Source organism: Anoplophora glabripennis, unplaced genomic scaffold, assembly GCF_000390285.2.
Source record: "Anoplophora glabripennis isolate ALB-LARVAE unplaced genomic scaffold, Agla_2.0 scaffold1122, whole genome shotgun sequence".
In the NCBI taxonomy this organism is placed as follows: domain Eukaryota; kingdom Metazoa; phylum Arthropoda; class Insecta; order Coleoptera; family Cerambycidae; genus Anoplophora; species Anoplophora glabripennis.
In genome coordinates this window covers 88,485-100,802 of record NW_019426068.1, presented here as the reverse complement: position 1 = coordinate 100,802, position 12,318 = coordinate 88,485, and the positions used below count along the sequence as shown (strand labels likewise).

The window sequence follows — 12,318 nt, the reverse complement described above, 5'->3', positions numbered from 1 at the left end:
AGCGGCTACGTCAAATCGTTTCTCCGCGTTTTGTCTTATTGTCTGTGTAGCGTTTGTGTATTGTAAGTCTCGTAATATGTCAGTGTTTCTTACGTACCAGGGCGCGTCGGTGGCCGTGCGGAGGGCTATGTTTTCCACAGCCTGTAATGACTTTAAGTGGCTTTTTGCCGCGTGACCCCACGCCGTGGAGGCGTAGGTTAGCTGCGGTTGAAGTACCACCTTGATAAGCGTTCGCTTATTCCTTAAACTGAGGGTGTTTCCACCTTTGAGTAAGGGATAGAGCCTAGCCCTGGTGATCTTCGCTCGCGCCACCGTCTCCACGATGTGCGGTTTCCACGTGAGACGCTGGTCCATCGTCACGCCCAGGTATCGTGTTTGTCGATTGCTCTAAAGCGATATTGCCATTTATAAATGGGATAGTTTTTTGAGCGCTCATTTTTCTTTTATGCCATATCATCATCCAAGAGATGTAGGCATTATTTGAAACTTTAATAAGGGCAGTTTTAGAGTGTAGGTTATATCTAAATATTCATAAACTTTAGGTTTGACTAACTGCGTTATTTCTGACGTTGCTTTTATTTGTACTGTTTTAGACATAGCTCTTGTTATGGGAAGCACCTGCGCTGTATTCCCATGTGTTTCTTTAATTGTGTTTATATTTATTCGAGAAAGTGCATCGGTTCCTGCATTGTCTTTTCCTTTAATGTATTCAATATCGAAATCGTTCTCTTCTAAGTCTAATCGAATCCTAGTTAACTTTGAGGAAAGATTTTTCATAGAAAACAAATACATTAATGGTCTGTGATCTACCCTATCTAACAATTTTTGACCGTATAGATAACAACGGAAGAAGGAAATTGCCCAATGCAGTGCTAAAACCTCTTTTAAAATTATTGGTTTGTTCATTTCGCTTTTTGAAAATGTGCGTGAGGCATATGCAATAGGCAAATCATGTCCATTAAAATGTTGAGATAATACGGCACCACAAGATTCATTTGATGCATCTGTTGTAAGTATAAATTGTTTTGTAAAATCTGGATATTGAAGAATTCTTGGACTAATTAGACTTTTTTAAACTTTCAAATGAATTTTGGCATTCTTGAGTCCAATTGAATTGAATATTTTTCATAGTCAGCTTATTTAATGGTCTTGTAATTTCCGCAAAGTGTGGAATAAATCTCCTATAGTAATTGCAAAACGCTACGAATCTTTTCACGTCGTCAGCAGATTGAGGCATTGGATATTATTTATTTATTACGCTATATTTAGAATCGTCAGGTAGAATACCTTCATCTGTAATTTTATGACCTAAATAAGTAACTTTTTTCCTAAAAAATTGACATTTCTCGGGATTAAGTTTTAAATTATAGCGTCTGCATGAATTAAAAACGTTACGCAAATTTGTTAAGTGATGTTTTTCTCAGCATCCTATAACTATTAAATAGTCCATATATAAAAATGCTTTTTCAGGAGTAATGCCGGCAAAAGGTAGAGACATCATTCTTTGAAAACTGTTTGGGCTAACTGAAAGTCCAAATTTTAACCTGGTAAATCTGAATGAACCTAAATGACGTTATATCTTGTGATTGTTCATCTAACTTATTTTGATGAAATCCTGAAATCAAGTCGATAACTGAGAACCATTTGGCTCTACCTAATTGATCTAAAATGTCGTCTATTCGTGGTAGGGGAAATTTATCTGCTACTAATTTTTTATTTAATTGTCTGAAATCAACTAAGTACAAGTCTCCATGATTTGTTACCGTTAATTGACTTTTTGGGTACTAAAAGGACCGGACTATTATACTCAGATATAGATGGTTCTATAATATCGTTATTAAGCATTTCAATTACAAACTTATTTATTTCTTGTTTTTGTACTATTGGTTCTATAGTTTTTTTATATAAACTGAGGTTGGATCTGAAAGTTTCAATTTTTGTGAATAAAAATTCTTCTTTGTTATTTTGTCTCTCTTTAAAGCAAATATATCTGAAAATTCCTGACAAAGTAGAAATACTTTATCTTTAATGAATTCTGGCATCTATAATTCTGGCATTCAATAATTTGTTTTTCATATGAAAATAAAGGCATAATACTATTATTATTATTGTTATTGTTATTGTTATTGTTATTGTTCTTGTTCTTGTTCTTGTTCTTGTCCTTGTCGTTGTCATTGTCGTTGTCGTTGTCGTTGTCGTGGTCGTTGTCGTTGTCGTCGTCGTCGTGGTCGTCGTCGTCGTCGTCGTCGTCGTCGTCGTCGTCGTCGGCGTCGTCGGCGGCGTCGGCGGCGTCGGCGGTGTTGTCGTCGTCGTCGTCGTCGTCGTCGTCGTCGTCGTCGTCGTCGTCGTCGTCGTCGTCGTCGTCGTCGTCGTCGTCGTCGTCGTCGTCGTCGTCGTCGTCGTCGTCGTCGTCGTCGTCGTCGTCGTCGTCGTCGTCGTCGTCGTCGTCGTCGTCGTCGTCGTCGTCGTCGTCGTCGTCGTCGTCGTCGTCGTCGTCGTCGTCGTCGTCGTCGTCGTCGTCGTCGTCGTCGTCGTCGTCGTCGTCGTCGTCGTCGTCGTCGTCGTCGTCGTCGTCGTCGTCGTCGTCGTCGTCGTCGTCGTCGTCGTCGTCGTCGTCGTCGTCGTCGTCGTCGTCGTCGTCGTCGTCGTCGTCGTCGTCGTCGTCGTCGTCGTCGTCGTCGTCGTCGTCGTCGTCGTCGTCGTCGTCGTCGTCGTCGTCGTCGTCGTCGTCGTCGTCGTCGTCGTCGTCGTCGTCGTCGTCGTCGTCGTCGTCGTCGTCGTCGTCGTCGTCGTCGTCGTCGTCGTCGTCGTCGTCGTCGTCGTCGTCGTCGTCGTCGTCGTCGTCGTCGTCGTCGTCGTCGTCGTCGTCGTCGTCGTCGTCGTCGTCGTCGTCGTCGTCGTCGTCGTCGTCGTCGTCGTCGTCGTCGTCGTCGTCGTCGTCGTCGTCGTCGTCGTCGTCGTCGTCGTCGTCGTCGTCGTCGTCGTCGTCGTCGTCGTCGTCGTCGTCGTCGTCGTCGTCGTCGTCGTCGTCGTCGTCGTCGTCGTCGTCGTCGTCGTCGTCGTCGTCGTCGTCGTCGTCGTCGTCGTCGTCGTCGTCGTCGTCGTCGTCGTCGTCGTCGTCGTCGTCGTCGTCGTCGTCGTCGTCGTCGTCGTCGTCGTCGTCGTCGTCGTCGTCGTCGTCGTCGTCGTCGTCGTCGTCGTCGTCGTCGTCGTCGTCGTCGTCGTCGTCGTCGTCGTCGTCGTCGTCGTCGTCGTCGTCGTCGTCGTCGTCGTCGTCGTCGTCGTCGTCGTCGTCGTCGTCGTCGTCGTCGTCGTCGTCGTCGTCGTCGTCGTCGTCGTCGTCGTCGTCGTCGTCGTCGTCGTCGTCGTCGTCGTCGTCGTCGTCGTCGTCGTCGTCGTCGTCGTCGTCGTCGTCGTCGTCGTCGTCGTCGTCGTCGTCGTCGTCGTCGTCGTCGTCGTCGTCGTCGTCGTCGTCGTCGTCGTCGTCGTCGTCGTCGTCGTCGTCGTCGTCGTCGTCGTCGTCGTCGTCGTCGTCGTCGTCGTCGTCGTCGTCGTCGTCGTCGTCGTCGTCGTCGTCGTCGTCGTCGTCGTCGTCGTCGTCGTCGTCGTCGTCGTCGTCGTCGTCGTCGTCGTCGTCGTCGTCGTCGTCGTCGTCGTCGTCGTCGTCGTCGTCGTCGTCGTCGTCGTCGTCGTCGTCGTCGTCGTCGTCGTCGTCGTCGTCGTCGTCGTCGTCGTCGTCGTCGTCGTCGTCGTCGTCGTCGTCGTCGTCGTCGTCGTCGTCGTCGTCGTCGTCGTCGTCGTCGTCGTCGTCGTCGTCGTCGTCGTCGTCGTCGTCGTCGTCGTCGTCGTCGTCGTCGTCGTCGTCGTCGTCGTCGTCGTCGTCGTCGTCGTCGTCGTCGTCGTCGTCGTCGTCGTCGTCGTCGTCGTCGTCGTCGTCGTCGTCGTCGTCGTCGTCGTCGTCGTCGTCGTCGTCGTCGTCGTCGTCGTCGTCGTCGTCGTCGTCGTCGTCGTCGTCGTCGTCGTCGTCGTCGTCGTCGTCGTCGTCGTCGTCGTCGTCGTCGTCGTCGTCGTCGTCGTCGTCGTCGTCGTCGTCGTCGTCGTCGTCGTCGTCGTCGTCGTCGTCGTCGTCGTCGTCGTCGTCGTCGTCGTCGTCGTCGTCGTCGTCGTCGTCGTCGTCGTCGTCGTCGTCGTCGTCGTCGTCGTCGTCGTCGTCGTCGTCGTCGTCGTCGTCGTCGTCGTCGTCGTCGTCGTCGTCGTCGTCGTCGTCGTCGTCGTCGTCGTCGTCGTCGTCGTCGTCGTCGTCGTCGTCGTCGTCGTCGTCGTCGTCGTCGTCGTCGTCGTCGTCGTCGTCGTCGTCGTCGTCGTCGTCGTCGTCGTCGTCGTCGTNATTATTATTATTATTATTATATATCTCCTTATTTAGCTGTTTTATTAAGTTCTCATGCCTATTTGATTTTTCCATTTTAATATTAAAAATATTATATCTATGGTTTGAAGTTGGATATTTTTTAAAGTTACGCTTTCAAATGTTGTGTCAATAAATTTCACTAAAGGATTAGTTTTTGATATTATTGTTCTAGCCACAAATACACCTGTAACCAATTCTTGATTCATTACTACAACATCATGCATAAGATTCAAATTATTTATCTGCCTGATAACTTCGCACCTTGGAGGAACGATTATAATGTATTCTGCTGGATTATTATGTATAGGTATTTGACGTGTAAGATGATCATTTGGATTGGTTTCATCGCCATGGGTCCGCGGAGGAGACATCGGAAGTTCGAATCGAGCTCCACGTTGGGCGCCATGTCGTAAACTATGACCGGCTGTGAATAATAAATGTGAATTTTGGTGAGATTCGGTAACCTGGGCTCGCGGCGGAGACATCGAAACAGAGCTTCGAGCTCCACTTTGTGTCCACGCCGTGTCGGGTTAGACTTTCTAGATATGGACCACTTAGGCGGTGATCGAATGTTCGGGGGAAATCATGAGAGCGGACGGGCGATGTTCCAGAATTGCTTATGTGAAAAGAGCATGGTATGGCACCCGAATGAGATGCGTATTGCTCCCGCTGAGTACCATGTCGTAGAAATTCTGATTGTACTGGATCGTCCGTGCCAACGGCTCCACGTTCCGAGACACCCGAAATCGGAGGTAGGCCGATATCGGGGCCGGACCGCAAACCGTGGTCGGGCTCATGGGATTCCCCGGACCCTACCAGTTGGTACGTAGGTATAACCTCGTCCGGAGTATCTGTGAGTGACCCACTTCGTGGCAACTCGTGAGTGCTACTCGCCTCCATGGGTGAGTCGTGAGGGGTGGTAGAGGTGGTATCAGTAACTCGCGTAGCAGCGGACGTCAGCGCGTACGGCGCTGTGGCTGCGCCATGCCGCGTACTTCCGCGAGCTACCACCTTCTTCGGTCCCTCAGACTCTCCACACAGCATCGAGATAGCGTTGGGGATTAAGGCCATTTCCTCTTTCACCCGGAGTGTCGGGAGATCTTTCGCCGGCAAACAGGCGTGAGGGCAGTCCGTGTAACCGCTGGTCTCTCCGGATGGAGACGAGGTCTCGTCCAGGTCTTGATCATCGAATCACGATCTAATTTATTAGTTGTACCTTCGAGGGCACCAATCCTCGTAGCACTAGATTATCCCGTACGACAATGTCAGAGCAAGCTCTTTTACTCTGAAGTCTTGTAGAAACACTGATTCTACTGAAAGGTGGGTCTCTCGAGGGAACCCTGAGAAGCAAGGACGACTTCTTTAAAATTTCGAGTACGCCACCCACAATGACGTGCGTACTATAGCTTTGGACTCGTAGGACGCAAAGATAATGTCTCGTAGGGGTATGACGAGGAAGGTTGCCTCAACTAGGGACCGCCTAGAGATTTGACGAGGAAAGTTGCCTCGGATTTATAGTACTCGAAGTAGTCTGTTTGATAGGACTCGTTGGAGCCTATGTGTACCGCACTTCCGAGGTGCGGGTCTCTCGATGGAGCCGGCACAATTGGAGACAGGGTCTTCGTCGGAGCTGGTCAACCCCGGACGGTACGCAGGTCTCAAAAGGAGCCTGGAGTTTTACCGCTGTTTCGATGCAGGGGGCTATCGAACAGGATCAGGTTGGGCTACCTCGGGCGGAATGTCTCGTGAAGCGAGTAGTGGTTTCCAAGCACTATAACTTGTGACGAACTTTCAGTGTGAGACCCGTATGTCCCACAAAAAGTTGCCGTCCGGGTAACAGCAGTGCAGAAAAATGTACACCAGGGGTCTTGATTAGAAAAGAAACCACTTTTTCTAATACATGTACTCCCATTTATTTAAAAAAAAAATAAATAAGTAAATTCACCACTGACAAATCGGTGATGGTTGGTACTAACATTCGGTGAAACTTCGGAAAATGGAAAACTAAGCTTCCCTCGATTCGGTGTTCAACTCAGGTTGACGGCTATTCGGAAAAACGGGCGAGTAAGGAACTCCGAGAGGGACGGGGACCAACCCTCGGAGTATCAGGGCTACAGGATTTCAAGAACAGGCGGGAATAAAATGACCGACGCTCTGTTCCCGGACGGAAGGATAGGGAGAGTGCTGAGAACAGGCGGGACAGGGACCAAAGCTCTGCTCTCAGACGGAAGGATAAGGAGATAGGAACCTTGGTAGGACCGTTACCAATACCAAGGGGGAGGCGGACTTCGTGTTGAGGAAAATTGCCGATCAACACTACTGACTCATGTGCGGGAGGTCGGCCTTTTATAGCCGATTTGTGACATAGATCAACGGTTCGTCGCATGTTAGTACGCAGACCCACAATAAATACAGAGTTCAACGCTTACATTACTAACATAGGAAAAGATAATAGTTCATCGGATTCTTAACGAATAAATAAATAAAGGTTCGTTACACTTCTCCCTCTCTTCGAAAAAAAAAGTTAATACATTTTTTTCCTAACAAGGGGTATGCCTGCTCTGTGGATAGTCCTTTAATACAGCATCACCTCCTTTTACAATTCAACTAAAGAAAATTATGACTTCGGATTATGGTTCTCCTGCGCTGGCAGTAAGTAGCAATTTTCTGGCTAATACAGGATCAGACTGATCCAGTATCGACCAACGCATAATAACTTCTGTTGCCTATGGTTACTACTTCACGTAGCCGGTTATCCACACAGACGGAGTCGGTGGCGTTAATGGGGTAATAATCAGAATTGTGGCTTCAGTTGGAACTCTCTAATCGAGAACTGATTTGGCTTCCTCGTGGCCCAGTTCTTCGGGAGTTTTCCTGGTATGCGGTACATCGGCAATTTCGCTATTGAACTCCCTGTCGTCCACATCGTGAACCAAACAGTTTCGGTGGTTGTCGGCAATTAAATCGGGTGTGTCCTTGTTCTCCACATCTCCAGCATGTAAGGTGGAGTGCGAGCATGGGTCGGCGGTTTGTATCACGTCCAGGTACTTCAATGATACGCGGTACAGCAGGAACGGTAGTTCTGGACATCTCAATTGGCTGAACATTTTTACTCAGTTTATCGGACTTATCCATATCCCGTTGGATTTGTTCAAACTCGTAGGTCTGTTGTAATAGCTCGGTTACATTGCTAATAGCATTTCTGCGGATATACTGTCGGTACTCTGGTCTTAGCCGTCGATAAAAGCACGTTAGTTCTCTTTCTCTAGAGAAACCTCCATGGCGTCGTATCATGGTCTGCATGTCCAAAATGAAGTCTTTGGCGGTGGTCTGACGGTTCTGGTATGTTTTACTAATGACTTCTTCCATATTGTCACAGTAATCCGGTGGGTAAAAGAAAATTTTGAAATCTTCAAGGAAATCATAGAAATTTTTCCATTGGCTCTTATAGTTCATATATCATTGATTGGCTTTGCCTTTTACCTATACCTACCTATAACATATTTGGGTGAAATAAAACTATAAGTAAAGTTACAGTACCTTACCAAATTTTGTAATTTTTGTATAGAAATTGAAAATTTAAAAAACAAAACGAATCGTACGATTTTCTTCAAATTTTAGTATGTTGTATTGTATGTCGAGTAGAGAAAAAAAGTTCATATAATGTTCGGCGTCAGACCCACGATTCGGGTGGTACAGACGAAAAAGGGAAAATTCTTTTAAGTTTTCTCTGTTATTTGAGCAGATAGAAAGGTGAACTTTTTTTATTCTAAAGCGGTAATAAAGAGCTATGAACTGATGGTACTAAACATTTTTTACGATTATTTTGTAAGTCACTAGTGGTGGTAGCGGAGAATTTTACATAAGATCGGGAGGTGAAAATATGTGCTATCGAACTCACAATCAGTTAGATGTGAAATTTCGAAAAATGTAATAAAAAAAATAAGCGACAAAAAAAGAGGTTATTTCCCCCTTATGTGTTATTTCCTCGTTTGCCTCATACACGTACCTTTAGAAAGTACCAATACTAGAATTTACTCTTTATATTTTTATTAAAATATTACTAAGTTTGCCTTAAATTTCTAATAATAGTAGTTTCTAGTCAAATTTTCACTAACTTAAACTATTTAAAATGAAACACATTAAAATTTGAATGTATTTTTTATTGATATTATACAAAGATATTTAAAATTAAAATGCGGCGGCAGTTGTGGTTATAGCACTGGCGGCGGCAGCAAACCCCTTGAATATTAAAATCGTTAAACATTTGTAAACGAAAAAATTAAAAAAATGATTCTATTTATTAATTGTTGACAATCTAATTCTTTCCTTCTGTCTCCAGTCCGTCCTTTGTGCTTTTGGCATCAGTGGTGGTATGTCCCGTATAACATTCAAATTTTCTATATTTGGTTTATAAGTGAGATAGTTGTCACTATCCCAATCTAAAATAATGAAAAAACTGTAATTTCCTTATCAATGTAGTAAGTAAAACATACTTTCGGTCTCGGAGTCCTGAACGTAGGTGGGTGAATCGAAATTTTCAGCTGAAATATAAAATCTTCATATATTTAAAAATATATATTAAGAGTATAAATCAAATAATATTATTATTATTCATACAACAAAAGTAATCAATAATAATGTTTTTTAATTACGTACGTCTAGATAAAGAAATAAGTAATTAAAACTTACTTTCTCGTTCAGGGTTTTTAGAAGCTCCGGGATTGGAAGAATTCCAATTTTCAATCGGATCTGAAATAATTAACAATTAACCTAGGTCACCAGATCTTAACCCCCTTGACTTCTTCTTGTGGGGTTACCTAAAAGAATTGGTGTATTCAACTCCGGTTTATACAAGAGAAGAGTTGATGGCAAGAATACATTGTAATGAAATTAAACAGAATCCACAAATGCTATTTAGAGTGCAACAAAATAATCTTAAAAGAATAAGAAGTGCATTTAACTAGATGGAGGACATATCGAGCATTTACTGAAGTAACCTCCTTTAATCCATAGTTTCATTCTTAACTTTTTTCTGTTGCGTTGTGTCCCCGGTTGTGGCTATACACAAAATACAAAAATTTAATTACCTTGACAACTGTTAATTTTTTCATAAGTCATGAAGTATACCTTTTTTATAGAAAAGTAACAGGGCTATCTGCCTGCGAGGGCGAAATGTCAAATTTGACAGCTCTGTCAAAGTTGCGTAAATTTTAGAACATAATTTCGACCGTCCTTGTATAATAAAAAATATTTGATTCAATTTTAAATGTACATATATACATTTGAATGAGTTGCTTTTATCCGCCAAATTTCAAGTTAATCAAAGTAACCCTTTAGAAATTATGGGCAATATTCATTTTTCAACTTCTTACTTTGAGTAACAATAACTCCTCAACAATGGCACCTAGGTAAAAAGTCTATATGAAGTACTAGCACTCGTTTGACCTGCTCTATATAACCCTTTATTTTTTCCCCGTAGTTATCGGACACCCTGTATAATGCAGAAACTAATTTTTGATTCCCACCTCTACTGCAGCCATTGTACAATGTAGTTTGCTCGAGAACATTGGGACCACATTCCATACATATTTCTATGTCTGCAAAAGCAACTTGCAGCGAAACAAAGAAACCGGTCTTGTAGCATCTGGCGATGCAGTTTATCGATGCAACATTCCATTCAAACAAAGAAACAAGTAAAGTAGCGTGGGTTACCACCTCCAACTGTAAGTCGGCGTGGGTACCAGTTCCACATTGCCTGTTAGTATAAATATCATACCCCGCCTTTGCTGTTCAGTTTATATCTACAAGTTTACGCAGTGCAAACATGGCAAACAATTCAAAAAACGTTTTAAGTTTGAGACATCGTGATAGTGACGACGACTTGACCGATGATGAATGGGTGCCATCGTTCGATAGGAGAGTAGACCAAAATTTTATTACCAACCGGGCCGGCCAAGCGGTGCAGGAAATCATTATTTTGAGCGACACAGTTTCCTCCGACAGAACCATACGCCAGGAAATATCCGCATCGTCGTTGCAAACATCCATTGTCGAGGGGCTTTTGGCAACATCTCCGCAGAAAAAGCCTGCTGGGAGCACGATTTTAGCGTCCAGCAGCACTTCGATGGTACGCTCCAGCGACGAAGGACCTTCGGCAGCATCTCCTCCGAAAAAGCGTGCTACGACTCCGATCTTGGCATTTAGCAGCACTTCGGTGGAACGCTCCGTCGACGAGGGAACTTCGCCACAATTTCCAAAAAATCGTGTTGAAATCTTGGCCCGTCGACGATGAGGGTCCAACCTTCCGCCCAACGATCACATCAACTCCAAGACGAAATGACGGGCTGGATGATGTTGTTGAGTCGATACGAGCGAAAGCGGCCCTCCAACACATCCAGCTTGAAGAATTCAAAAACGTCTGGTACGGCGATTTTAAACAGTACGTGAGGAGAAAAGAAGCCGAATTTATTAACGAGGTGAGATTTAGAGTCAAACAGCCATGCAAAATTTAGGTAAACTTAATGACTATCGCAAAGTACTGGATGAAATCGCCGAGGAGTTGACGGTAGATATTAACCATATGAATGCCACCATGGCATATATGGATGGTTTTGCGGAAGGCTTACCAGAGAAGATGTTCAACTTACCAGGTAAGGCGAATAAGTAAATTTTAGATAGATAATTAAACTTAATTATCAATGATTCATCCATTTTTAATTGTTAAAAGTAAAATTGAACTCTATATAAATTTAAAAGTCATATTTTGATGAATTTTTGGTAGTAATTTCTTTTGTATGTGTATAGTTTTGTATGTATATATATTTTTAAATTTATTTATTTCTGTTACAGATGCTCCTCGACCCCGCCCCCCTCGGATTGACTGAACGTGACAAACTTTTTTAGTGTTAGTGTTAGTTTAAATTTAATATAGTTTTGTAAATATGTATATATCTGTATTATAAGCAAATTATTAAAATATCTGATTACCATTTATTTTCTTTTATTAACACATAATTTGGGTACTTCAAAAGTTTAACAAAATAATTCACTAGCAAAAAGAACAATGTATTTTCATTATTTATATATGTCAATGTTCAGTAAAGAATTAAATTACAGGTGATTTTATAAAGGATTTATTAAAAGTGATAAGACCTTTTTAGTTTTAATTTAAATTTAATTTAACTAGTTTGGTAAATATCTGTATACAGGGTGATTCAGTCGTAATGTCATTAATTTTAACCACGTATTCGGAAGGCTTAATAAAGACAGAAAATCGGAAAAAAAATTTTTTACTCGACATTTAAAAATGAAGGAAATCAACCCATAACTCCCGCTTGTAACGTTCATAATTTGATGATGGGTATTCTCAATCATTTATTTTTATTTATTTTGCGTGATATTAGATGTTAATTTCGAGTTACCTGGTATATTAATTATTCCCTAATAAAATTAAAATTTAAGGTTTGAATAGTAGGCAACCAGGATTGTATTTCCTATTTTAAATACGAATGCTGTACATATGTTTTACATTTATCGATTCTTTTATGAAGAGAGCAAAAAATGAGGTTCTAGAAAAAGGAATTTATTGGGTGTGTGGTCAGCGACTCGAGAACTGAATCGGCTCGCATTTTTCTGCATTTTATTAACGCATCTGTGTTCCGTTTATTGGGATTTTTCGTAGAAAAGTGCAAAGTGATTGTGTCACTGTTTAGTACTGGTTATTGGATACCGTTTATCGTTAGAGGCACAATCTCAGCTTGGCTGGATCTTAGCAATTTTCTGTGACGAGCTTGACAACATTCGCTGAAGATTTTTATATGAATCCAAGCATTTCTTTTCAACTTGGATCACTCTAGAAGCCGCACTCCATCCGAGTAAGTAATAAGTTTCTTCTTTGTATTTTTTTT

General features: G+C 43.4%; 1 protein-coding gene across 2 annotated transcripts; it reads left to right on the top strand.

The window, feature by feature from the left end:
- Positions 1-10,230: 10,230 nt before the first annotated feature.
- Positions 10,231-11,386, top strand: LOC108914299. 2 transcript variants are annotated; one of them, XM_018720073.2, is made up of 2 exons: positions 10,231-11,061; positions 11,261-11,386. In XM_018720073.2, exon 1 carries the CDS (start codon positions 10,236-10,238, stop codon positions 10,701-10,703), a length of 468 nt encoding a protein of 155 aa, XP_018575589.1. In that variant the 5' UTR covers positions 10,231-10,235; the 3' UTR covers positions 10,704-11,061; positions 11,261-11,386. Both variants share the same exon structure in this region, with proteins under 2 accessions (XP_018575589.1, XP_018575590.1).
- Positions 11,387-12,318: the final 932 nt, after the last annotated feature.

Coding starts and splice junctions, on each gene's coding strand:
- LOC108914299 (XM_018720073.2), top strand. CDS start 10,236: ATGGCAAACAATTCAAAAAACGTTTTAAGTTTGAGACATCGTGATAGT.